The sequence below is a fragment of the Salmo trutta genome, chromosome 2 (genome assembly GCF_901001165.1).
Source record: "Salmo trutta chromosome 2, fSalTru1.1, whole genome shotgun sequence".
Lineage (NCBI taxonomy): Eukaryota > Metazoa > Chordata > Actinopteri > Salmoniformes > Salmonidae > Salmo > Salmo trutta.
Genome location: NC_042958.1, coordinates 68,845,583 through 68,870,741, shown reverse-complemented (window position 1 = coordinate 68,870,741; position 25,159 = coordinate 68,845,583). Strand labels below are relative to the sequence as shown.

Sequence of the window (25,159 nt, the reverse complement as noted above, 5' to 3'; positions counted from 1 at the left end):
ACCATACCGTTTTATCTCCATCTCTTCATTCAAAGACTCAGTCACGCACTCTTACTGCCAGTTGTGACTGCTTTGCGTGGTGTATCGTTGTCTCTACCTTCTTGTCCTTTGCGCTGTTGTCTGTGCCCAATGTTTGTACCACGTTTTGTGCCGCTACCATGTTGTTGTCATGTTGTGTTTTCATGCGTTGCTGCCATGCTGTTGTTGTCTTAGGTCTCTCGTCATGATGTGTGTTTTGTCCTATATTTTTAATCCCAGCCCCCATCCTCACAGTAGGCCTTTTGCCTTCTGGTAGGCTGTCATTGTAAATAAGAATTTGTTCTTAACTGACTTGTCTAGTTAAGTAAAGGTTAATTAAGTGTTTTTCTAAACTGTAGAATTGTAGGAAATTCATTATAAAATGTAAAAAAATAAATAAAAAAACATTAGGGGGAGGACCCCTGGACCCAGTCTACTGTTCATCCCTCCCACCATCTACACCACAATTTTGCCCTTAACATCAAGTCTGAGTGAGCAGTTGATCTTTGAGCGTAACACAAAACACACCCACTCACCTATATACACAGGTCAGCTAAGTAGAATACAGCAGTAGGCCTACGTCTCCGAAAAACCTATGCGTTCAAGTTGTCTTTCAGGCAATTGAATGACATCTTTCAATATCCCAGAACAGTTACTAGAACATAACTGGCAACATTAAGAAAACACTTACAGTGCAGTGTTTGTAGTCATGTCATTTGGTGTCGTGTGTCTTTGATTGGAAAATGGGCAAATGTAATTATAGAAAAATGTTTTACAATGAAGGAAAATGACTCACTCAGCGAATGTACGGCGTGACATGTGTATATATTCATTCATGAGACGCGCGCCTAACTTCAAAACAGAACAATTGCTACATAATATCTAGACTACATACCTGTTTTTCAATTGGAGAGCAGCCAACGGAAGGGTTGGCTATCGTCAACAAACCACATTCCCCTTCTGCTGCAGTTTGTTGAACCAGTTACGATGGCCAGGTGGGTTTTCTTTCGATGTTAATTCACAAAAGGAAGCTCGCAAGCTTGCGAAGCAAAATGTCAGGATTTAAACTTCCAAGTCCACTGAAACTGTAGCTAGAGCGAATGAAAGTGCAATGCAAATGCCGTTTTGTCCAACGGCGGGAGGCAACAGGCTTCAACTGTTGTTGACGATATCCTACAGTTGGGATACTGTAGTTAGTGGCTTTGCCACAGTAACTTGCAAGTGGTGATGAGAAACTCCAAATACACAACCACATCGGGTGCTAAACGCCTACCCAGTGCCCTACGCTTTTGAAGTGATGTGTGTATTTTACTTTCCAATGGCTTCAAAAGTTGAAAGCCCCGCCCACTCCTGCTGTTCTCGTACGAGACACTACAATCTTCTACTTCTTCTTCTATGGATGGTATATTGGCGATCGCACAATTTTATGTGCATCCTGCCACCTACTGTGCAGGATGGAAACAGCATTCCCAAAAATGGAAGAAAATACACACAAAAAAACCTACCAAAGCAATAAATAAATAAACGAAGGGAACCTCCACTACCATATATTCACTAGCATCACTTGTTTTCTCAATTACTTTAATCACCTCCGCATAGGAGATTCAATTGATCGCTCTAACTTTTGCCACCTCACCTTGACAGGGCAGTCCAGGAGCTCAGGATCATGATTCCCACCACAATTGCAATACTGGTGTCCTTCTACACACCGTTCTTCAATATACTCTGTCCGTCTGCACACACTTGAAACTTGGCTAAATCCTTTACAATTCTTAAACTGCAATGGTTTGGGGACGAAAGCTCTTACAGCGTATCTTACATAACCAAGCTTTACATGCGTAGGTATTTGCTCTTTATCAAAAAACAACAGGACTGACAGACTTCCTTATTTTTCTCCGTTCACCCAACGGGTCAGATGCAGGGCACTAACTACACCAGGAATTTTCTTCAGGTATTCAACTTGAACGTCCGTCGTCACCCCTGAGATGACTCCTTTGGCGGGTGCTCTACTCCCAAGTTCAAAACACAAAACCTCTGTTGTTCGGATTCTTTTGAGGCTCACTGCAATCTTCCTTTGTTCTTCAGAAATACAATTAATCTGAATAAGACCACTCCTGGTCACTCTGAGAGACTTCACTTTTCCCAGCGCATACTTCACCATTTTCAACACCTCAAACGGGTTTCCCACATATGCATCCTTACTCAACAAACATATCCCGACAATAAGAGATTCATTATCATTCATACACGTATCCTCCACTCCAATTTTAGATCATTTCGTTTTTGTTCCAGTTTTCGCTACTACTGTTGTCCATTCAGAACATTCGTCTTCACCAACTTTGCTCGACGCGCTGCTTGATTCGAACTCAGCATCCACTTCTGCCATAGAAATTCTCTATGATGCAACTTCAAGTTGAATCAGTTGAAAGAGGCCAATCAAGTCAGAATATTGCGTCAAAGAGTGCTTGCTAGCCTATCAAGTATGCTTGTGTGATTTTGTGTAACATGATGCACCAGTCCTGTCTTTTTTCAAGCTTTATACTCTCTCTCTTTCTTTCTCTCTCCTCCCTCAAACACACACACACACACACACACACACACACACACACACACACACACACACACACACACACACACACACACACACACACACACACACACACACACACACAGGCAGACATACCAACAGTATGCAATAGATTGAGTTTTATAGAAGCCATAAAACATACCACTAGTATGTATGCATACCATTTCATTCAAACAGCACCTTCTGCTGTTATTTGTATGATAGTACAAAACAGATACTGTGTGGGTGTCATGTTTTGGCTGATAAATGTACTAAAATGGGAATAAAATTGAAATCTTGACTTTCAAATGGTACCACAAAGATGGTTGGAAGTTCACACATCAAAGAATGTTGTCTTGAATGGGAATATCTGTTGTTTTAAATTATACTGTCAATCCTCCATAGGAAACCTATTGAAATCATAGAAATAGCCTATAGATAATAGAATAGACATGACCATTTAAATTGACATTGGATGGTGGGTGGGCAGGTGGCCATATTAGAGGTAGTAATTAGAAGTAATAAATTCGATACAATTTTAATTTCAATGGTGTACCAGCTAAATTGCGGTGGTCTGAAGGGATATGCCCATTCTATTAATCCTATTTCTATGATTGAAATGACATCCACCCTGTATTCAAGAGCATGTTGTGTCTCAAACGATTGCAGGCACAACACAAAAACATCAGATTATGTAAAGTAGGGTCTGCACTACAACATATGCGAATATAAAACATATCTGAGTTTGAAGTTTTTAGATACAGTGGCAAGAGAAAGTATGTGAACCCTTTGGAATTACCTGGATGTCTTCATAAATTGGTCATCAAATTTGATATGATCTTCATCTAACTCACAACAATAGACAAACAGTGTGCTTAAACTAATAACACACACATTATTGTATTTTTCTTGTCTATATTGAATACATAATTTAAACATTCACAGTGTAGGTTGGAAAAAGTATGTGAACCCCTTGGCTAATGACTTCTCCAAAAGCTAATTGGAGTTAAGAGTCAGCTAACCTGGAGTCCAATCAATGAGACGAGATTGGAGATGTTGGTTAGAGCTGCCTTGCCCTATAAAAAACACTCACAAAATGTGAGTTTTCTATTCACAAGAAGCATTCCCTGATGTGAACCATGCCTCGAACGAAAGAGATCTAAGATTAAGAATTGTTGACTTGCATAAAGTTGGAAAGGGTTACAAAAGTATCTCTAAAAGCCTTGATGTTCATCAGTCCGCCGTAAGACAAATTGTCTATAAATGGAGAAAGTTCAGCACTGTTGCTACTCTCCCTAGGAGTGGCCATCCTGCAAAGATGCCTACAAGAGCACAGTGCAGAATGCTCAATGAGGTTAAGAAGAATCCGAAAGTGTCATCTAAAGACTAACAGAAATCTCTGGAACATGCTAACATCTCTGTTGACAAGTCTACGATACGTAAAACACTAAACTAAGAATGGTGTTCATAGGAGGACACCACAGAAGCAGCCACTGCTGTCCAAAAAAAACATTGCTGCACGTCTGAAGTTTGCAAAAGTGGACCTGGATGTTCCACAGCTCTACTGGCAAAATATTCTGTGGACAGATGAAACTACAGTTGAGTTGTTTGGAAGGAACACACATCACTATGTGTGGAGAAAAAAAAGGCACAGCACACCAACATCAAAACCTCGTCCCAACTGTAAAGTATGGTGGAGGGAGCATCATGGTTTGGGGCTGCCTCAGGGCCTGGACAGCTTGCTATCATCAACAGAAAAATGAATTCCCGAGTTTATCAAGACATTTTGCAGGAGAATGTTATGCTATACGTCTGCCAATTGAAGCTCAACAGGACAACGACCCAAAACACAGAAATAAATCAACAACAGAATGGCTTCAACAGAAGAAAATACGCCTTCTGGAGTGGCCCAGTCAGAGTCCTGACCTCAACCCGATTGAGATGCTGTGGCATGACCTCAAGAGAGCAGTTCACACCAGACATCCCAAGAATTAACCTGAACTGAAACAGTTTTGTAAAGAAAAATGGTCCAAAATTCCTCCTGACCGTTGTGCAGGTCTGATCCACAACTACAGAAAACATTTGGTTGAGGTTATTGCTGCCAAAGGAGGGTCAACCAGTTATTAAATCCAAGGGTTCACATACTTTTCCCACCCTGCAATGTGAATGTTTACACAGTGTGTTCAATAAAGACATGACAACTTATAATTGTTCGTGTGTTATTAGTTTAAGCAGACTGTTTGTCTAATGTTGTCAGGGGTGGAAGCAGAGGGGTGCCTGGGGTTGCACTGGACATCCCTGATATCTGATTGGCCACTCCGGGTGCCAGGCCAAATTTGAATTCGCTAGTGGTAGTTTGATGCTGATTGACATCTCATTTCACCTCTTGTTGAAATAAGCAATTATTTTGACATTCGGCAGCGCATTTATCAAAATTGAGGACGTGGACGGGAGAATAATAACGTTGTTTGCGAGATACAGAAGAATAAAAAGAACATGCAGAAGAAGAAGAAGAGAGAATATTTCCACAGCTCCACAAGTTCTTTTCGCGATTGGCGAAAGCATCCTATTTGAAGTAGGTTTTAAGGTTTAGCATCGGTTTAGGTTTCCTGAACAACTTTTGCGAAAGTTGAGTCGCTGTGTAAGTTAACGTTTGACCTTTGGCTCCGTTAACAGACAGTTAATCAGATCAGAGAGATCGGTTCCCAATTTAGCCTAACATTATGTTTACATCTGTGCTAGTAATACACGCATATAATGTGCAGTGTCGTAAGTTACAGTATACGAATGTTTAGCAAATGTGGGGTAACTTGTAGGCTACAGCTGTCAGTATTCAGCAATTTGACATCCATTAACGTTAACTCAGTTAGATTTTCGTACTTGAACTCAAAACGAACAATTGTTATTGTCAATCTGTTAACGTTACTCAAAATATTACCACAATTTGCAGATAGCCTGTTTGCTATCGTAAAGGTGTAAGAAATTATAGCTAGCTAAGTTACTTACTGCTGAGTAGGGCTAGCCATCATCTAACGAGTCATTTAGGCTGGTGGTTGATTTTAAGGTACAGTTATGATAATGGGGATTTGTAGTTAAGATTGAGATTGGACTAAAATGTGGGTAATTGGATGCTTAGATGTAACCATAGACTGTCTTATTTTTGCATAGGGTCAATTAAGCATGAAAAGAAAGGGAGAGATATCAGACTTATTTTTAAAGAAGCGCAAACAGACCCCAGCCCTTGCATCACCACTGGACCCCAGAGCAGCTCCCTACCTGAGGCTAGTCAGAGTCAGTGTGGTCAGACTTCATAAGGACCAAGTCTACCACTACCAGGTCAGAGCATCTACCAGTTAAGAATTTACATTTAGCCTCAGCTTGTAATAGATTATTTTGTCAGACTAAGCCTCACTTTAAAATGTTGGTTGTTGATTCATGTGTGTTCTTGTTTTGATGGCTGTGGCCTTTTTATTGTGATTATGCACGAATGGTTCTTGTGTTATTTTAATGTAACAGATGTATCAAGGGATGACACAGAGAGCTCTGGCTTTGAGCAAGACAGTGAGCCAGAGCTGCCAGGAGATGTCATCGAGCCCCTCCCGACTACATCAAGCACCCAAAAGGACATGTGCAGAGATATGACACTTTATTTAACGTGTATTTAAGACATTTCAAGATCCAGAGAAGAGGGTCCTGTACAGCCGTGTTTGAAAACATTTCCCAGGACTTTCAACAGCTCCTGGTAGGAGGATAATTCATGGCTTGAATATTCTGTAAATCAAGATTCAACTTATTGATTCGCCTGTTGGCATTTTTCTCTGCCCAATACACCTGAATCTACCTTCACATCACAGTCAGGTTTTTGTAACTGGAAAAAAGTGCTGTTTAAAGATTCTGGGTTTAAGCACCATTCGAAGGCAGAGCATCATATCAATACTATGTATGCTTTGAATCACCATAAAAGGGTTATTGACAGCAACTCATCAATGTTAGATGTTATAAATGAGGACCGGAAAAAGAAAGTGGAGGAAAACTGTACTTCCATTAAAACAATTGCAGATGTGCTCCTATTAACTGCCACTCAAAATATAGTGCAGAGGTCATCGAGAGTCTGGTGACTCTCACAGCAAGGGTACAATTTTGACAATTTTAGAAGAAATAGCAAAGCATGACCGCTCATAGAGAAAAGGATGCATGCATGTGGCAATGCTAAGTACATAAGCCACCAAATCCAGAACAAAGTTCTTGAGGGCTTAGCTGAGATGGTACAAAGGGAAATCATAAGAGAAGTAAAAGAAAGTGAAGTTTTTAGTGTAATTGCAGATGAAACCAAAGATTTAAAGAAAAAAGAACAAATGTCTTTAGTTGTGAGCTACTATTACAACGGGGCCATCCACAAAGGTTTTTTACACTTTCAGTCAGCTGAAAGCTTAGATGCAGCAGGTCTCACAAAAATTATAATTGATTGCCTTGAAAAACATGGTCTGGGCTACAGAAATAATCTTGTGGGGCAAGGCTATGACGGTGCATTGGTCATGAGCGGAAAGCATTCTGGTGTGTCTGCACGGATTAAAAACAGTGCAAGATTTGCATTTTATGTGCACTGTAATGCACATAGTTTGAATTTGGTCCTTGTCGACGCTGTAAAATCAGTGCCTGAGGCAGTTCACTTTTTTGCTCTCCTGCAGAAGCTTTATAACTTTTTATCTGGCTCGTACGTTCATCTCAAGTGGCTTGGAGTTCAGAAAGAGCTGTATCCACAGCAGCAGCCCAGGGAACTACAGAGACTTACGGATGTAAGGTGGGCATGCAGATACATGGCATGCCGTAATCTGAGGGACAGGCTTCCAGCAGTTCTGAGAGTGCTACAGGATATCACACTTAAAAATAGTGGTGATAGATCAGTGGAGGCAAGGGGCCTTCTTTCTCAGATAGATTTACATTTCATAGGGCTTTTGGTTACCTTTTGTAAAGTGCTTGGTGATGCCAAATGTCTTTCTGACATGCTCCAATCAAGCTCTCTTGACCTAGCAAGGGCTGTGGATCTAGTAGGTGCCCTTACAGACCCATTACATGACTACAGAAGTGAGGGTTACTTTGGAGAACTATGGAAGGAGGTTGAAGAGATTGCAGAGCACTGCAAAAATAAGTGTACAAACAGTGTGTAAAAGACAGCCTAAAACAAGCTTAAGATTTCACGACTCATTGATAATGAGCACTATAGGACAGAAAAATAGTGACAAAAGTGATGGTGAGAGCTTCCAAAGAGCTATCTTTTGTCAGGTGCTTGACAGTCTCACAGCTGAGCTGCAGAGGCGTTTTTCAAAGAACAATTGCGAGATAATGGGGGTCCAGTCTCTCAACCCAAAGAGTACAACATTCTTGAATGGGGAGCCTCTGTTTGCCTTTGCTCAGACCTTTGAGTCAGAATTAGAGGACCTCAAACATGAGGTTCATCAAACCAAGCGGCTTCTTGATAGGAGAGAGAAAAGTGGAAGGGACAGACCGTCTACTCTCCTTGACTTTGTTGTGTTTCTAGAACCTTTATTTATTTTAAAAATATATATATATTTCACCTTTATTTATCCAGGTAGGCCAGTTGAGAACAAGTTCTCATTTACAACTGTGACCTGGCCAAGAAAGAGCAAAGCAGTGCAACACAGAGTTACACATGGGATAAACAAACTAACAGTCAATAACACAATAGAAAAGTCTATATACAGTGTGTGCAAATGAGGTAAGATTAGGGAGGTAAGTCAATAAATAGGCCATAGTGGCGAAATAATTACAATTTAGCAATCAAACACTGGAGTGATAGATGTGCAGAAGATGCATGTGCAAGTAGAGATACTGGGGTGCAAAGGAGCAAAAAAATAAATAAATAACAATATGGGGATGAGGAAAGAGGTCTTCCGTGAGCTATTTCGACTTTGTACGATTTCTGTTGTTACACCAGTCAGCAGTGCTTCTTGCGAGAGAAGTTTCTCAGCTTTAAAACTGATTAAAACACCCCTTAGGACAACAATGGTTGATGACAGGTTAAGTCACCTGGGAATTCTCAGTGTTGAGTCAAGGACGGCACGCTCCCTCAACATGGATGAGTTTGTGAAACATTTTGCCAGTTCTCACCAGAACTGCAGAGTTATTCTGTTTTAAATCTACCTAGGATAATTTGGCACTTAGGCGGTCCCTTTGGTCATGATTAAAAGTACACTGACATTCTAAAATGATACATCCAAAGGGTATCATGTCACAGATTTAATTTGGTCTTGACTAGGCCAATTCCAAAACTTTTCTTTGCTATTAGTTAACATGTTATATATGAGCATAAATATACTGTAAATTTGTAATATTGATGGGCACCAAAATTATTGATATTTTTCAAGTCCATTTCTGCTTGATACCTGGTATGTCAAATTGCAGTGTTTTTTTTGGTTGTTGTAAATAAACTATGCAATTTATGTAACACACAAATGTGTGTTATCTCCTTTGTGCTTGAGCTTTATTTTCTGAAAATATTTTGGATGTTCAACCCAGATTATATATTCACGAAAACAGTGACCCAAGTCTCTCCAGTATGTGAGTACAGTACAGTGTGTGTGTGTGTGTGTGTGTGTGTGAGAGAGAGAGAGAGAGAGAGCTGCAGTTCCGAGGTAGAGACACTGACTATTCATAGTATGTTAAAGAATTCTAGTGAAGTAACCCTTGGACCACACTATCTGCCACATTGAAGAACTTCGGGTTAAGTGAATTATCACTTCTACCTCTAATCAGCAATCATAGGATTCATTCATGCTCCTTAGATGCCAGGTTAGGATTACACACTAATTTTCTGTCGTGGTCTATGGACCCCCTGAAGTAGCCTTGGCCCCCCCATGTATAAAACTCTAGTTCCGCCACTGTTGTGACCTAGATGATCAGATCAAATTTTATGACCAATTTATGCAGAAATCCAGGTATTTCCAAAAGATTCACATACTTGTTCTTGCCACTGTAAGTAATGTCGAAGGTAAAACAAAAACAAAAATCTGTTTTTATTCAAAAACATGTTTTTCAAGAAATTATAAATAGTTTGACAACCTTGTTTGTAAGCTTTTAAATTCTATAAAACTCAACTGTTTTTCTTTTCCACTGATGAAGACATGGATGTGTCATGGCATGGTTTGGTATGTGAAAAAAGTTGAGAAAAAATAAGAAACCTGCACACTGCTCTTGATGGGATCTCTGCACTTTAACCCCTGCGGGATGGTTGAGCTAACATAGGCTAATGCGATTAGCATGAGGTTGTAAGTAACAAGAACGTTTCCCAGGACATAGACATATCTGATATTGGCAGAAAGCTTAAATTCTTGTTAATCTAACTGCACTGTCCAATTTACAGTAGCTATTACAGTGAAATAATACCATGCTATTGTTTGAGGAGAGTGCACAGTTTTGAATATGAAAAGTTACCCTTTGTTTTTCTTTGTATTATCTTTTACCAGATCTAATGTGTTATATTCTCCTACATTCCTTTAACATTTTCCACAAACTTCAAAGTGTTTCATTTCAAATGGTCCCAAGAATATGCATATCCTTGCTTCAGGGCCTGAGCTACAGGCAGTTGGATTTGGGTATGTCATTTTAGGCGAAAATTAAAAAAAAGGGGCCAAAGCTTAAGAGATTTAATAAGCTTTACATACCAACCTCAAGGCCTTAGTCAAAGCTGATGGTGTGGTATGCAAAATAGATGAACTTTGAGCACCTCTATCTCCTGAATGTTTTGGCATTCAGGTCCAAAAAGTCACTTTCTGACCACTTCTAGCATGAACCATGAGCAAGCATTTGTGAAAAAGTGATAGAATTCATATGGATTTGCCCTATAAGGCTGTTCCACGATGTAATTTTATCACATTGCCCGCCTGAAAACGACACCCTATTTCGATGTATGTGCGTATTTATTTGGGTTGTGCGTAAAGGTATGTAGGCTGATGAACATTTGGAGAACAACTCCAAATATTTGTCTACCATAAGTAAAACCATTTGTACGCAAACCAATCAAGGCAGCCCCCCGCACCTGTGATTCAGAGGGGTTGGGTTAAATGCGGAAGACACATTTCAGTTGAAGGCATTCAGTTGTACAACTGACTAGGTATGCCCCTCTCCCTTTCCAATCGGGAATTTCAGCGCAAAAATAGGAAGCCTTTGCGCGCGCCTGTGGTCACAATGTAGTGTGTCATAATAGCGCAGAAGTGGAATATTTGGTCAACGGGTTCCAAATGAAGATTATGATACATTTGAATATCAATTTTGATGCTGTTTAAGCTGACGACCGGCACAGTTGATTTCCGAGTGGGCTGGTGCTATCTAAATAAAGCAATGAACAGAGCAGATTATTTGGCTTTCCCAGCCATTGTTGGGACCACTGGACAATACAATAACTTGAGAAAAATGTGGGATGGCCAACACTACAAATACCACATGGACAGAATGCAGAAAAGTAAGGCTAATTTGATTCAAATGCTAGGACACATCTTTCTCACAAACGTGTTTTAAACATAGGAAGTTGAGTGCATTGTGATTTAGGCAGCCAATATCACACCTGTAGTAGTGTCATATAAAAACATTGTTATTTCAAGAAAACCAGTATCCCCATATTTTTCCAAATCTGTCAAGTGAATTTATTTTCATTCAATATTGTTACTAACATATTTCAATGTCTTACAGCTAAACAAATGGTTGACAACAAAGCCCCCAGCACATATCTGCATTGTCATCTAAAGATGAAAAAGATTCAGGTAGGGTGGCACTGGTACCTTTAGAACCATTCTACTATGTTCTATTCTATGTTATTCTATTCAATTGTGTTCTAGGGTCGGCTTCCCAAAAAACATAAAGATCCTCTTTAGCGCTAAGATCATGGTAGGCAATCGACGAACAATGATCTTAATGCTAAAGATGATCTTTGTTTTTTTTGGAAACTCACCCCTATTTGGATAGCCAAATAATGGCAGAGGAAACACTGAATGTCCCTGTCAGATGGAGCAGGAGCGTCTGATGGAGCTGGAGAGGGACAACCGCTTGCTGGTGTCCAGGATCGCCCGCACCATGGGCACCAAAGGAGGCCTGGACAACTGGAACAAGTACCAGCCCAAACCCAGGTGGAAACACGTCACATTAGGCTACCTATGTCCCCATTATGAATGGGAATCATGTCTTTCCGAGTCATATCTATGTATACCAACACCAGGGTTCAACATATCTATGTATACCAACACCAGGGTTCAACATATCTATGTATACCAACACCAGGGTTCAACATATCTATGTATACCAACACCAGGGTTCAACATATCTATGTATACCAACACCAGGGTTCAACATATCTATGTATACCAACACCAGGGTTCAACATATCTATGTATACCAACACCAGGGTTCAACATATCTATGTATACCAACACCAGGGTTCAACATATCTATGTATACCAACACCAGGGTTCAACATATCTATGTATACCAACACCAGGGTTCAACATATCTATGTATACCAACACCAGGGTTCAACATATCTATGTATACCAACACCAGGGTTCAACATATCTATGTATACCAACACCAGGGTTCAACATATCTATGTATACCAACACCAGGGTTCAACATATCTATGTATACCAACACCAGGGTTCCACTATTCTTTATTAAATTGAACATAGCTTGAGATTTGCGAATGCAACCATATTCACTGACGTCATGACATGAATATTGTTGAATGTTATGAAATGAGGGATTTCCATCATGAAAGTTATTAGAATTGATTGCCTTCTTGATAGTGATTGATTAGATACTTAGTTAATATAAAGTGAACAGATAGTTAATAAACTGTAAAGGGTTATAAACTGGATTAGATATTATATTTTAAGGTAACACCTATTCAAGACAGTGTATTCTCATGTAAGCTTCCCATTGTGTTTCCAGTGTGTTCATACTTAATAAACGTTTAGTACAGGGTTATAAACCCTCTTTCACATTGTATTCTATGGTTACAGAGACAGTGTATTCTCATGTAAGTTTCCCCATTGTGTTTCCAGTGTGTTCATACTTAATAAACGTTTAGTACAGGGTTATAAACCCTCTTACACATTGTATTCTATGGTTACAGAGACAGTGTAATCTCATGTAAGTTTCCCCATTGTGTTTCCAGTGTGTTCATACTTAATACCCGTTTAGTACAGGGTTATAAACCCTCTTTCACATTGTATTCTATGGTTACAGAGACAGTGTAATCTCATGTAAGTTTCCCCATTGCGTGTCCAGTGTGAGCGCAGACCTAAGGAACAGGGAGCTGGTGAAAATTTCTCTGGAGAACCAGGCCATTCTAAAGAAGATCAACATGACTAAGTCAGTCTACGACCACAGGACATGGCTGGACGACTTCAAAGTATGTGTGTGACAGAGAGAGAGAATGAGATAGAGAGACTGCAGTACAAAATATATCTCACAATACTGGTAGTGTTTGTGTGAATGTACACTACCGGTCAAAATTTTAGAACACTGACTCATTGAAGGGTTTTTCTTTATTTTTACTATTTTCTACATTGTAGAATAATAGTGAAGACATCACAACTATGAAATAACACATATGGAATCATGAAGTAATCAAAAAAGTGTTAAATAAATCAAAATATATGTTATATTTGAGATTCTTCAAATAGCCACCCTTTGCCTTGATGACAGCTTGCACACTCTTGGCATTCTCTCAACCAGCTTCACCTGGAATGCTTTTCCAACAGTCTTGAAGGAGTTCCCACATATGCTGAGCACTTGTAGGCTGTTTTTCCTTTACTCTGTGGTTCGACTCATCCCAAACCATGTCAATTTGATTCAGGTCAGAGGATTGTGGAGGCCAGGTCATCTGATGTAGCACTCCATCACTCTCCTTCTTGGTAGAATAGCCCTTACATAGCCTGGAGGTGTGTTGGGTCATTGTCCTGTTGAAAAACAAATGATAGTCCCACTAAGCCCAAACCAGCTGGGATGGTGTATCACTGCAGAATGCTGTTGTAGCCATGCTGGTTAAGTGTGCCTTCAATTCTAAATAAATCACAGACACTGTCACCAGCAAAGCACCCCAACGCCGTAACACCTCCTCCTCCTTGCTTTATGGTGGGAAATACACATGCGGAGATCATCCGTTCACCCACAGCGCGTCTCACAAAGACATGGCGGTTGGAACCAAAAATCTCCAATTTGGACTCCAGACCAAAGGACACATTTCCACTGGTCTAATGTCCATTGCCCATGTTTCTTGGCCCAAGCAAGTCTCTTCTTATTATTGGTGTCCTTTAGTAATGGTTTCTTTGCAACAATTCGACCATGAAGGCCTGATTCACACAGTCTCCTCTGAACAGTTGATGTTGAGATGTGTTTGTTACTTGAATTCTGTGAAGCATTTATTTGGGCTGCAATTTCTGAGGCTGGTAACTCTAATGAACTTATCCTCTGCAGCAGAGGTAACTCTGGGTCTTCCATTCCTGTGGCGGTCCTCATGAGAGCCAGTTTCATCATAGCGCTTGATGGTTTTTGTGACTGTAATGAAGTAACTTTCAAAGTTCTTGAAATTTTCCATATTGACTGACCTTCATGTCTTAAAGTAATGATGGTCTGTCATTTCTCTTTGCTTATTTGAGCTGTTCTTGCCATAATATGGACTTGGTCTTTTACCAAATAAGGCTATCTTCTGTATACCCCCCTACCTTGTCACCACACAACTGATTGGCTGAAACGCATTAAAAAGGAAAGAAATTCCACAAATTAACTTTTAACAAGGCACACCTGTTAATTGAAATGCATTCCAGGTGACTACCTCATGAAGCTGGTTGAGAGAATGCCAAGAGTGTGCAAAGCTGTCATCAAGGCAAAGGGTGACTATTTGAAGAATCTCAAATATAAAATATATTTTGATTTGTTTAACACTTTTTTGGTTACTACACGATTCCATATGTGTTATTTCATAGTTTTGATGTCTTCATTATTATGCTACAATGTAGAAAATAGTAAAAATAAAGAAAAACCCTTGAATGAGTAAGTGTTCTAAAACATTTGACCGGTAGTGTATGTAGTTGCCAACTTGCCACCACAGCTAAGTCCCAAATAACAATGAAACCCTCATCTCAGTGATCTTTTCTAGGTCACAAGAGGTTATGTGAACAGACTGTTGAAGTACCCTGAACAGCCCATACCGCCAAAGCAGCACAAGGTTAGTAGCACTCTTACTACTTTCCATAGCAGCAAATGGATACTTTAGACGTTCAAGAGAGAGTTGTTTCTCATTGATATCCTGTTTAGCCATAGAATGTTCCATAAGAGCAAGATAGAAACTAGCCTGCAAAGCTGGTTGAAATGACATTGTCACAACCAGCTTTGCCCATTGGGAAGGACTTTGCGATTGTTGCAAATACACGTTTGAAGTCTTAGACATTTCTGTTTCCTAAAGTTTTTACATGCCCCCCCCCCCCCCAGATGCTGAACTTGGTCTAGAATCACAACCACAATCAAAATGCAGTCATTTTGCCACATACTTGTAAGACTTCAATACATTTAACTCATGGAAACTTTATTCATTTTTGTGTCACTTCCATCATTTGTGTTTATTGTGTGTTTGAGATAACATTGTTAGTCATTGCCTGCTGTATTCTTCTGGGTTGGTTAGTATCATGGCCCTCTTATCTGTGCCCTAGCCATCAGTTAAGGCCTCAGAACAAATAGTAGTACAGGTCAAAGTTCAAATTTATATAGACGGCTCAGATTTTTTTGCTGGTTGATTGGTCCAGTGTTTCCCCTAGCACTACACAGCTGATTCAAATAACTAACTCATCATCAAGCTTTGTTTATTTTAATCAGCTGTGTAGGGCTAGGGAAAAAACTAAATGTGCACCCAGGTGGGGCCCCAGGACCGAGTTTGGGAAGCCCTGGATTGGTCTACTGTCTTCACCTATCAGTGGTCATGGACATCACAGCAACACCAAGCCAACCTGTCAAAATAATAAATAATTATTGCTCATTTATTTTGCTCAGTACAAACTCTATGGAATACACCTCTCAATCCATATAGCTTTTCAAATACTTTTTGTAAACACAATTTTCTTTCCAGTTGGGATTGCAGGTACGTACAATCATCATTGTCATCAACATAATTACAATCCATTCATACACAATGTATATGTAGCAAGTGAGTTAGGGTAAGGTAAGCCTTTCCAAATGACCTCTAGAAGTTAGGATTTTAACAGTCAGCTTAGGGGGTAGGTTCATAACAGATACTGCAGTGATAGTTACCATTTTCAGGCCTATAGTGGGACATCTCCAGTTGTACAGGTAGTAGTGTAGGCTCTTGTCCCCGATGCCAAACTTGAGCTTCTCCAGGAAAGAAGTGTTCTCCATCAGGTCCAGAACAGTGAAGACGTCAAAGCCTTTCTGTATCGCCGAGAAAGAGAAGTGACAGTAAGAGAAAGAGCATATAGCCAAGGGGATTGATACAGTATGAATAAACTCATTCACTCGTAGCTTTGGTCGCCATCTCTCTCACACACACACACACACACACACACACACACACACACACACACACACACACACACACACACACACACACAGAGCTTTGACCCCTCTACTCGCACAGTTGATTTGATTTGTGGCCCCTACACACTCAGCTTTGGCCCTCACACAATCATAGCTATAGCTTTGGTGCCCACACACACACGCACACACACACACTCACAGGTTTATCCGCACACATAAACGTTGGCCCCCAGACACACACACACTCACAGATTTGGCCAGGAACAGAGTATCCTCCATGAGGTCAGGCAGTGGAGTGGAGGAGGAGACACAGTAGAGGGAATGGGCTGCCTTCAGGCCCTTGTGTACCGGATGGTTCAGCACCCTGGACACCACGGTGTAGAAACTCACAAAGTCTGTCAGCACACCAGCAGAGCTCTGCGCCAGAGAAACAGGGTGGTGTTCATTGGAGAAGAAAAGGGACTGAAACATGGAAGGACTACCTGCACTTAATAAGAATAGGGGAAAACTGAAAACTAGCTGTTATTGGCAGATAGGTTGGGAACTCTCCTTCTTATTGGTCTATTAACTAATTTACCACCTGGCAGGCCAACACTTTTTTTGTCTTTTCAAACATCTCTTATACTAGAAGGGCATTATCATAATGGTCTATTATTCCAACGCCATAGTGTGGAAATATATATAAAACACAGGTAAATCACGTTTTTGACTGCACTGGGCCTTTAAGTAAACTCTGTTGGTAGTACGATTTGAAGCTCAACTGAAGGCAATAAACAACATTTCTGATATGGCCTATGTGACATCAAATTTAGTCCGAAAAAGGTATTCTCGTGTGAAATTGACTACAAAGTGTAAATCATTTTGTTCATAAGGTCAGTCTCATCCAAAACTATGTTTTGTAAGTTAGTTCGTCATGACTTACTTGAGTCATGACAGTTGGGTTTTGATTTTGACAATGCTCACTTGCCCACTAACACAGGATACACAGCCGTGGTGATTGCCTCTATCCATTCCTTACACAGAACACACTGACAGTGACACTGACCTGCCCATCAGTGCAGCGGATCAGACTTTGTTTACATAAGACAACAGGTCATGCATCTTTTTTACTTGAGAAATATTGCACCAAACACCAGATGTAAAATTGAGCCACTAAAACCTCCTCGGCAAAAACTTCTACATTAATTACAGATTTCTTGAGTTATCTTAGATTTATTAGGGCTATTTTGAAGAAGTAATACTGTCTTTGTTCCTATGGTGTCTCATGGGGTACAAACATCAGTAACTGCCCCATCGAACCACACCCCCAAGACTGATATCATGTTTTTCTTAATGAGCAACAGAGAAACACATGCAGAATCGGTGCGTTCAGTCACTCTTTAAAGCTGTAATCCATAGCGGTGAAATTGCCACGTCCCTTTGCGATATTACAGCAGCAAAAGTGTTATTTCAAACAACAAACACAGTTTTTTCCCCCTCCGACATCATTTCACATAATTTCATCATGCGATAGAACAACAAATATATTTTGATTTACCACAATGCTTGATTCTCATTTCCTCAAAACCAAAACAATAACAAATGTGCCTGGGGGCGGCCATTGGCACTGTTTAGCCTATTGTGGTTTTCAGTTTTAAGGGACTGCCAAAGCCCGGAGAACAATAATAATTTGCCTAACTGACTAAGGTATTGGGAAGGACACCAACCTCCACCACGTAGGTGTCAATCACATTCTCGCGTGGTAACAACCAGTGCTCCACTTCCCCCTGAGACAGGACGGGGGTCAGGTGGTACTTCTTGAGGTACCCCTGAAGGAGCATGTGTACCCCTTTCACATCACCCCTTGTCATGGGCCGCAACCCTGCTGTTTTGGGAGCCTGACAGAACGGGAAGGAGAGAGAAAGAGCAGGATTGGGGTCAATTCCAGTTTTCACTATCAAGCCATGGTACACACAGTATGAGATTGGGATTGCAGTGTATTGCTGTGTATTTAAGTGGGTCTGGTAGTAGTTGCATCGTGTTGGCCACAGGGGGGGGCAACAGCCATACACTAACTTCAAGCAGGCGGTTGAGCTTGAGCGCTCGTTGGACGGTCATGTTGCCCCTCAGGCTGGAGATGGGGAAATTCACCTCGATCAGCTTGCGTGGGTTCAGAGAGCGGTGCCAGTACCTGCCAACATGTACACACAGGATGGAAATGGGCGTAAACAGGAGAAGAGAAACAAATTGATATTTTCTGGACTAACTTGTGTATTCAGCAAGTCTGTCTAGAGTGAAGTCTGTCTATATATTGTGTGTGTCTGAGTGTGTGTCTACATTTGTGTATGTGTGTGTAGCATCCACCTGCAGGTAGCCACAGGTTTGGGCAGTACCCCGCTGGCAGTGTAGACGGCCTGGTAGACTCCCTGCAGGTTGACCCGTCTGGTGACCTCTCTGATGAGCACCGGGGTCATTCGTTTGGAGCGCAGCTTCTTGTGGACGCACAGGAAGTGGACCTGCACCATCCTCTTCTCCCTAGGGAACCATTCATTGTGAGGAACACATTTTGTCATGACCCCCAGGCTATACCCATGTTTACTTGGGCTTCTAGCAAGAAGCTTATGATATAATGCTTTGTTTACTACTGTATTATTATACTGTATGCAATCATTCATATTTTATAGCCTGGGTGCCAGACGTTCTGTATTCAACAGTGCTACTACATTGTTTCACTCAATAGTTGCATCTAACCACTGAGTTGGGCCCAGCCACACAGAGATTGTGTATCCGTCAAAAACGGACGGCCATCCATATGGATGGCTACTTTTGACTCACGTGTCATATATGCGGATGTTAGTGGGCACAGCAGCGATGAAGCCCACTAGTTTCTGATTAGTGTTCACCTTTACCCCACAATGCCACTGGGGCAACCAACCTGGGGGGCACAGGGCCCTGGAGGAGAGGCGGGATGAGAGAGAGAGAGAGAGAGAGAGGGGGAAATAAAGTTTTTTTCAACACAATTAACTACCCACCTACTTGAGTTGCAGTGGATAGTTAGATAGTTAGTTGGATTATCTACAGACCAAAACAAAGCTACATTCAGATGCTGTAAACGTCACTCACCACAGCAGATACTCAGGGGAGAAGTCAAACCTGGAGGTGTTGTCATCCTCCTCCATATAGTTCTCATTCAGAAGAGCACACAGCTCCCTCAGCTGGAGAGCGACGGGAGAGAAGGGTAGCCAGAGTGGGAGAGTGTTTTTATTTGATTCATCGATTTGAATCCAATTGAATCAAATCCAATGTTTACTATGAACATACGGTTAGCTTCTCTTTGACTTTGACTTCATTTATCTATTAGCTTTGGGAATACTCTTGTATCTTTATAGTCGGGCCAATAGAGTTTTAATTGAAATATGAATTGGCGAGAGAGAGAGAGCCATAACATGCAAACACGCTCACAAACAAAAAGAGGGACAGCATCCAACAACAGCTAAGGCCTCAGTAAGGAAGGAAGGGGAGAAGTGTCACTCACCACAGCAGGGTCCCCCAGATCCAGGGGGGCCCAGCTGAACCCCTGTGGTAGACTGTAAGGCTCCTCACGAACACTGGCCTTATCCAACTCAATTGGACCATGAGTCGTGGCATTGTCGTCACCTGGAGTGTGACAGAGAGAGAGAGAGAGAGAATATGAGAACGAGAGAGAGAGAGACGGATAAAGGGATAAATAAAGGGTTCTGGATAGCATTGCTGGTTTACATTGGCTTGTTATTTTAATCTCTTAGCTTTTACTCTGTCTTGAATCAACCATGTACCATACAACAACTTTGGGTACCATACATGTAGCATACCTAGTTTGGGGACAGGCTGGGTGTCCCAGAAGGGGTAGGGGCGTCTGCTGGCCTCCTCCAGGGTCCTCGGGAGGCCCTTGCCCAGGGAGAAGAGGTGCAGGGCCCTCTGGATCTCCTGCTGCTTTTCCTCCGGGAGAGCATCCAGCTGGGGAGAAACACACAGTGTTGATCACTCTAGGCACTGATACAGGGTCAGATGTTATTTTCGTCCAAATGGTTATGGTTAGAATAGTGGTAGGGTGATCTGATTCTAGATACCATTTTATGAGAGCATTTGTGGGAGGCCTCAACTTGCTGTTTTTCAGAGTACTCTCTTTCTCATATTTAAGGATCACAACTTACTCAGTTAATACATATTCGCACACACACAAACATACACACACACACACACACACACACACTCGCACCATAGCAAACGGGTCTTTGGGTCCATCAAGATTCCAGGCATCCTCCTTGCTCTTCTTATTCCCTTTTTTCCGACCGCCTCTATTTTCTTCCCCCAGGTTCTTGTCACTAAAATAAAAATGATAACAATAGGATACTAATGATTCATTTACATGCAGGGACACAATTTAAATATGGACACTTTGAAGTCAGATGCATTGCACCGTCATGCTTCAGCTTGCGACATCTCTATCAGTATTGCCTACTGTAATAACGGTATTATTTGACTGTTAATAGTAGTAACACCCAACAACACATACAAAATCATATGGCATCCATAATTGAAAAAGTTCTCTCATTTTAGGATTAAAAGTACATCAAACGTAAAACAGGTTACTTGATTAACTTACGGAAGGTTTGAATCAGTCATTGTAGAGCGGAGAGAGAGACCACAATACTGAATATGTGTGGCACTTGGGGTTTTGTCTCTTATCTTGAGAGACAGTTAGGGGAGGACAGTGACCGCCTTTGTCCCCCACCCCCATCTCTACCCCGCCCAGGCTGCCCCATACATATCTTACTTAAAACAATGTTTGGACTCCAATAACTTGCCTGGGACTACAGTAGATGTGGCTAGAAGTGGCTGAACAGGGCTATTTCTTTGTCAGTGGTAACTACACTGAACAAACAATTAAACGCAACATGCCCTACATTTCAAAGACTTTACTGAGTTACAGTTCATATAAGGAAATCAGTCAATTGAAATAAATTCATTAGCCCCTAATCTCTGGATTTCACATGACTGGGAATGCAGATACGCATCTGTTGGTCACAGATACCTTAAAAAAAGGTAGGGGCGTGGATAAAAAAAAAACAGTCAGTGTCTGTTGTGACCACCATTTGCCTCACGCAGCACGACATCTCTTTTGCATAGAGTTGATCAGGCTGTTGATTGTGGCCTGTGGAATGTTGTCCTACTCTTCTTCAATGGCTGTGCGAAGTTGTTGGATATTGGCGGGAACTGGAACACACTGTCCTACGTGTCCCTTCCGTGTTAGTTTTTTTGTTTAAAGTGTTTTAAAGTTGCAATCCACCTCAATCAACCAAGTTTTTAGTGGTATTACATGAGATAGCTAATAATAAGGCAAATAGCAGTACTTTGGCTGTTAGTTTTTATCCGTTTTTTGGTGAAACATACCAAACAAGCTGTCGACCTAACCCTCAATCAGTGGTGGAAAAAGTAACCAATTGTCATACTTGAGTAAAAGTATAGATACCTTAATAGAAAGTTTCTCAAGTAAAAGTGAAAGCTGGTCAGTAAAATACTACTTGAGTAAAGGTATAAAAGTATTTGGTTTTAAATACACTTAAGTATCAAAAGTAAATGTAATTGCAAAAAAATACTAAAGTATCAAAAGTGAAAGTATAAATGATTTAAAATTCCTACTATTTAGCAAATCAGACGGCACAATTGTCTTGTTTTTTACATTTTTGGATAGCCAGGGTCACACTCCAGACATTATTTACAAGAGATGCATTTGTGTTTAGTGAGTCCACCAGACCAGAGGCACTAGTGATGACCACTGCTTGATAAGTGTGTGAGTTTGACCATTTTCCTGTCCTTGTCACGCCCTGACCTGAGAGATCCTTTTTATGTCTCTATTTAGGTTTGGTCAGGGTGTGATTTGGGTGGGCATTCTATGTCTGTTTTTCTATGTTTGGGATTGCTTTGTTTCGGCCGGGTATGGCTCCCAATCAGGAACAGCTGTTCATCGTTGTTGCTGATTGGGAGTCATACTTAGGCAGCCTGTTTTTCCTTTGGGTTTTGTGGGTAGATGTTTTCTGTTTAGTATTTTGTGACCTGACAGAACTGTTGGCTGTCGTTCATTTTCTTGTTTGTTTTGAAGTGTTTCTTATTATTAAAACATTAATATGAACACTCACCACGCTGCGCTTTCGTCCCCTTCTCTCTTCTCTCTTCAACGACAATCCTGCTTAGCATTCAAAATGTAATGAGTACTTTTGGTTGTCAGGGAAAATGTATGGAGTAAAAAGTACAATATTTTCTTTAGGAATGTAGTGAAGTAAAAGTAGTCAAAAATATAAATAGTAAAGTACAGATACCCCAAAAAACTACTTAAGTAGTACTTTAAAGTAGTTTGACTTAAGTACTTTACACCACTGCCCTCAATGGATACAGCGAGCTGCAACCGCAGATGTCATAATCTCCGACCCTTTGCTGAAAGTTTACACTACAATGGAATACCACAATCAATACAATCAACATACTGATTGGCAGTAGAGGAAGAATTCAGAATCGGATTTTAAAAAAAACAACCCTTCAGAACACCTCTTCCATCTATTATGCATGGCAATGTACAAAGCATAAGGAATAAGACTGAGGAGCTACGGGCTTGTATCCAATACCTCTCAGAGTACTGACAATCCTGCCTGATCTGTCTATCGAAGACCTGGCTTACGGAACAGGATTCCAACTCCGTTGTGGGGTTGGATGGCTACACAATCATTAGAATGGACGGAAACATCAACTCCGGTAAGAGAAAAGGTGCAGGAGTTGTGCATTCATCAATGAGAAATATTGCAATCATGCCCATATTACAACTAAGCACCAGGTCTGTACTAAAGACATTAAACTACGGCCTTACTACCTGCCATGGGAATTAAATCAGGTCAGACAATTCATTGTTTACACTGCCCCCTCCGGCACCCAAATAGCTGCCGACTTGATCCATGACCTTGTATCCCAGGCTTAAACAGAGTCACCCGAAGCGGTAAAGCTGACCATGGGAGACTTTAACATGTGCAGTCTATCTGGACATTTACCATCATACCAGCAATGTGTAACATGTCCTACCCGAAATTAAGCCTATCTGGACCTCTGTTATGGTAACATCGCAGGTGTGCATTCTTCCAAGGCACTACCCAATCTCGGAGCAGTCTTCTAGTGAGGCTTCGGATACGCGCACACCACCCACCGCTTCCGAGTACATTACCCGCTAATGTCCAGTCCCTAGTTAACAAAGTTTACGAAATCAGGGCAAGAGTTGCTATCCAAAGAGATATGCGGGATTGTAACATATTCTGTTTCACAGAAACATAGCAAGCATGGAACATGTTGTCTGAGTCAGTACAGCCAGTGGGATTTTTAGTACATCGCGCCCCGACAGGAATAAACATCTCTCCGGTAAAAAGAAGGGCGGGGGTGTATGTTTCATGATTAATGACTCATTGTGTAATTGTAACAACATACAGGAACTCAAGTCCTTTTGTTCAACTGACATAGAATTCCTCACAATCAAATGCCGACCGTATTATCTCCCAAGAGAACTCTCCTTGGTTATTGTCACAGCCGTGTATAACCTGAAACCGTGGATTGATGGCAGCATACGCACAAAACTGAAAGCACGTACCACCTCATTTAATCATGACAAGGCAACTGGAAATATGGCCGAATACAAACAGTGTAGTTATTCCCCCCGTAAGGCAATCAAACAAGCAAAGTGTCAGTATAGAGACAAAGTGGAGTCGCAATTCAACGGCTCAAACACAAGACGTATGTGGCAGGGTCTACAGACAATCACGGATTACAAAAAGAAAACCAGCCCCCTCGCGGACATCAACGTCTTGCTTCCAGACAAATTAAACAACTTCTTTGCGTGCTTTGAAAACAATACAGTGCCACCAATGCGGCCCGCTACCAAAGACTGTGGGCTCTCCTTCTCAGTGGCCGACGAGAGTAAAACATTTAAATGTTTTAACCCTCACAAAGCTGCCGGCCCAGACGGCATCCCTAGCCGCGTCCTCACAGCATGCACAGACCAGCTGGCTGATGTGTTTACGGACATATTCAATCAATCCCTATCCCAGTCTGCTGTTCCCACATGCTTCAAGATGGCTACCATTGTTCCTGTTCCCAAGAAAGCCAAGGTAACTGAACTAAATGACTATCGCCCCGTACCACTCACTTCTGTCATCATGAAGTGCTTTGAGAGACTAGTCAAGGATCATATCACCTCCACCCTACCTGTCACCCTAGACCCACTTCAATTTGCTTACCGTCCCAATAGGTCCACAGACGATGCAATCGCCATCACACTGCACACTGTCCTATCCCATCTGGACAAGAGGAATACCTATGTATTCACCATAGTACCCTCCAAACTTATCATTAACGGGCCTGACGGGCCGCCACCAGGTGGTGAAGGTAGGAAACAACATCTCCACTCCGCTGATCCTCAACACTGGGGCCCCATAAGTGTGCTTTCTCAGCCCCCTCCTGTACTCCCTGTTTATGCACGCCTCCAACTCAATCATCAAGTTTGCAGACGACACAACAGGGGTAGGCTTGATTACCAACAATGACGAGACAGCCTACAGGGAGGAGTTGAGGGCCCTCGGAGTGTGGTGTCAGGAAAATAACCTCCCACTCAGTGTCTGCAAAACAAAAAGGAGCACCCCCCTATCCACATCGACAGGACAGCAATGGAGAAGGTGGAAAGTTTTAAGTTCCTCGGTGTACATATCACCGACAAACTGAAATGATCCACGCACACAGACAGTGTGGAGAAGGCGCAATAGCGCCTCTTCAACCTCAGGAGGCTGAAAAAATGTGGCTTGTCACTGATAACTCTCACTAACTTTTACAGGTGCACAATCGAGAGCATCCTGTCGGGCTGTATCACCGCCTGGTACAGAAACTGCACCCCACACAACCGCCCACAAAGGGCTATAACCATCCGAGCCACTGCCTGTTCACCCCGCTTCCATCCAGAAGGCGAGGTCA

The 25,159-nt window shown here is 41.5% G+C and overlaps 4 protein-coding genes and 1 long non-coding RNA gene across 9 annotated transcripts in view; 3 read left to right on the top strand and 2 right to left on the bottom strand.

Annotated features, from left to right (window-relative positions):
• Window positions 1-1,359, bottom strand: part of svild (supervillin d) — a 116,362-nt gene extending 115,003 nt beyond the window's left edge. The window contains exon 1 of the mRNA XM_029712702.1: window positions 914-1,359. The gene's annotated coding sequence lies outside the window, so the exon portion shown is untranslated. The remainder of the gene's footprint in view (window positions 1-913) is intronic.
• Window positions 1,360-4,898: 3,539 nt separating this feature from the next.
• LOC115161880 (uncharacterized) lies at window positions 4,899-6,356 on the top strand. Of its 2 annotated transcripts, XR_003869447.1 has the most exons (3): window positions 4,899-5,159; window positions 5,753-5,920; window positions 6,101-6,356. It is a non-coding gene; the product is annotated as an uncharacterized LOC115161880 (long non-coding RNA). The 2 variants fall into 2 exon arrangements; XR_003869446.1 differs by lacking the exon at window positions 4,899-5,159 and having other exon boundaries at window positions 5,443-5,920.
• A 292-nt stretch (window positions 6,357-6,648) lies between these two features.
• On the top strand, window positions 6,649-9,132 carry LOC115163454 (zinc finger MYM-type protein 1-like). Its single transcript, XM_029715337.1, has 2 exons — window positions 6,649-7,227; window positions 8,471-9,132. The coding sequence occupies exons 1-2, from the start codon at window positions 6,775-6,777 to the stop codon at window positions 8,738-8,740; spliced, it is 723 nt and encodes a 240-aa protein (XP_029571197.1). The 5' UTR covers window positions 6,649-6,774; the 3' UTR covers window positions 8,741-9,132.
• Window positions 9,133-10,747: 1,615 nt separating this feature from the next.
• Window positions 10,748-15,182, top strand: LOC115161854 (uncharacterized protein CFAP97D1-like). Of its 3 annotated transcripts, none has more exons than XM_029712676.1 (6): window positions 10,748-11,063; window positions 11,291-11,361; window positions 11,603-11,724; window positions 12,881-13,004; window positions 14,754-14,822; window positions 15,086-15,182. In XM_029712676.1, exons 1-6 carry the CDS (start codon window positions 10,877-10,879, stop codon window positions 15,101-15,103), a joined length of 591 nt encoding a protein of 196 aa, XP_029568536.1. In that variant the 5' UTR covers window positions 10,748-10,876; the 3' UTR covers window positions 15,104-15,182. The 3 variants fall into 3 exon arrangements, with proteins under 3 accessions (XP_029568536.1, XP_029568532.1, XP_029568542.1); XM_029712672.1 differs by having other exon boundaries at window positions 11,564-11,724; XM_029712682.1 differs by lacking the exons at window positions 10,748-11,063; window positions 11,291-11,361 and having other exon boundaries at window positions 11,519-11,724.
• Window positions 15,163-20,821, bottom strand: nmt1b (N-myristoyltransferase 1b). Of its 2 annotated transcripts, none has more exons than XM_029712655.1 (12): window positions 20,766-20,821; window positions 20,379-20,484; window positions 19,972-20,116; window positions 19,656-19,777; window positions 19,244-19,335; window positions 18,956-19,072; window positions 18,485-18,655; window positions 18,197-18,311; window positions 17,848-18,018; window positions 16,391-16,558; window positions 15,899-16,036; window positions 15,163-15,597 (listed from the first exon to the last, which is right to left on the bottom strand). In XM_029712655.1, the coding sequence occupies exons 1-12, from the start codon at window positions 20,783-20,785 to the stop codon at window positions 15,577-15,579; spliced, it is 1,386 nt and encodes a 461-aa protein (XP_029568515.1). In that variant the 5' UTR covers window positions 20,786-20,821; the 3' UTR covers window positions 15,163-15,576. The 2 variants fall into 2 exon arrangements, with proteins under 2 accessions (XP_029568515.1, XP_029568523.1); XM_029712663.1 differs by having other exon boundaries at window positions 18,272-18,311.
• Between the last annotated feature and the right edge of the window lie 4,338 nt (window positions 20,822-25,159).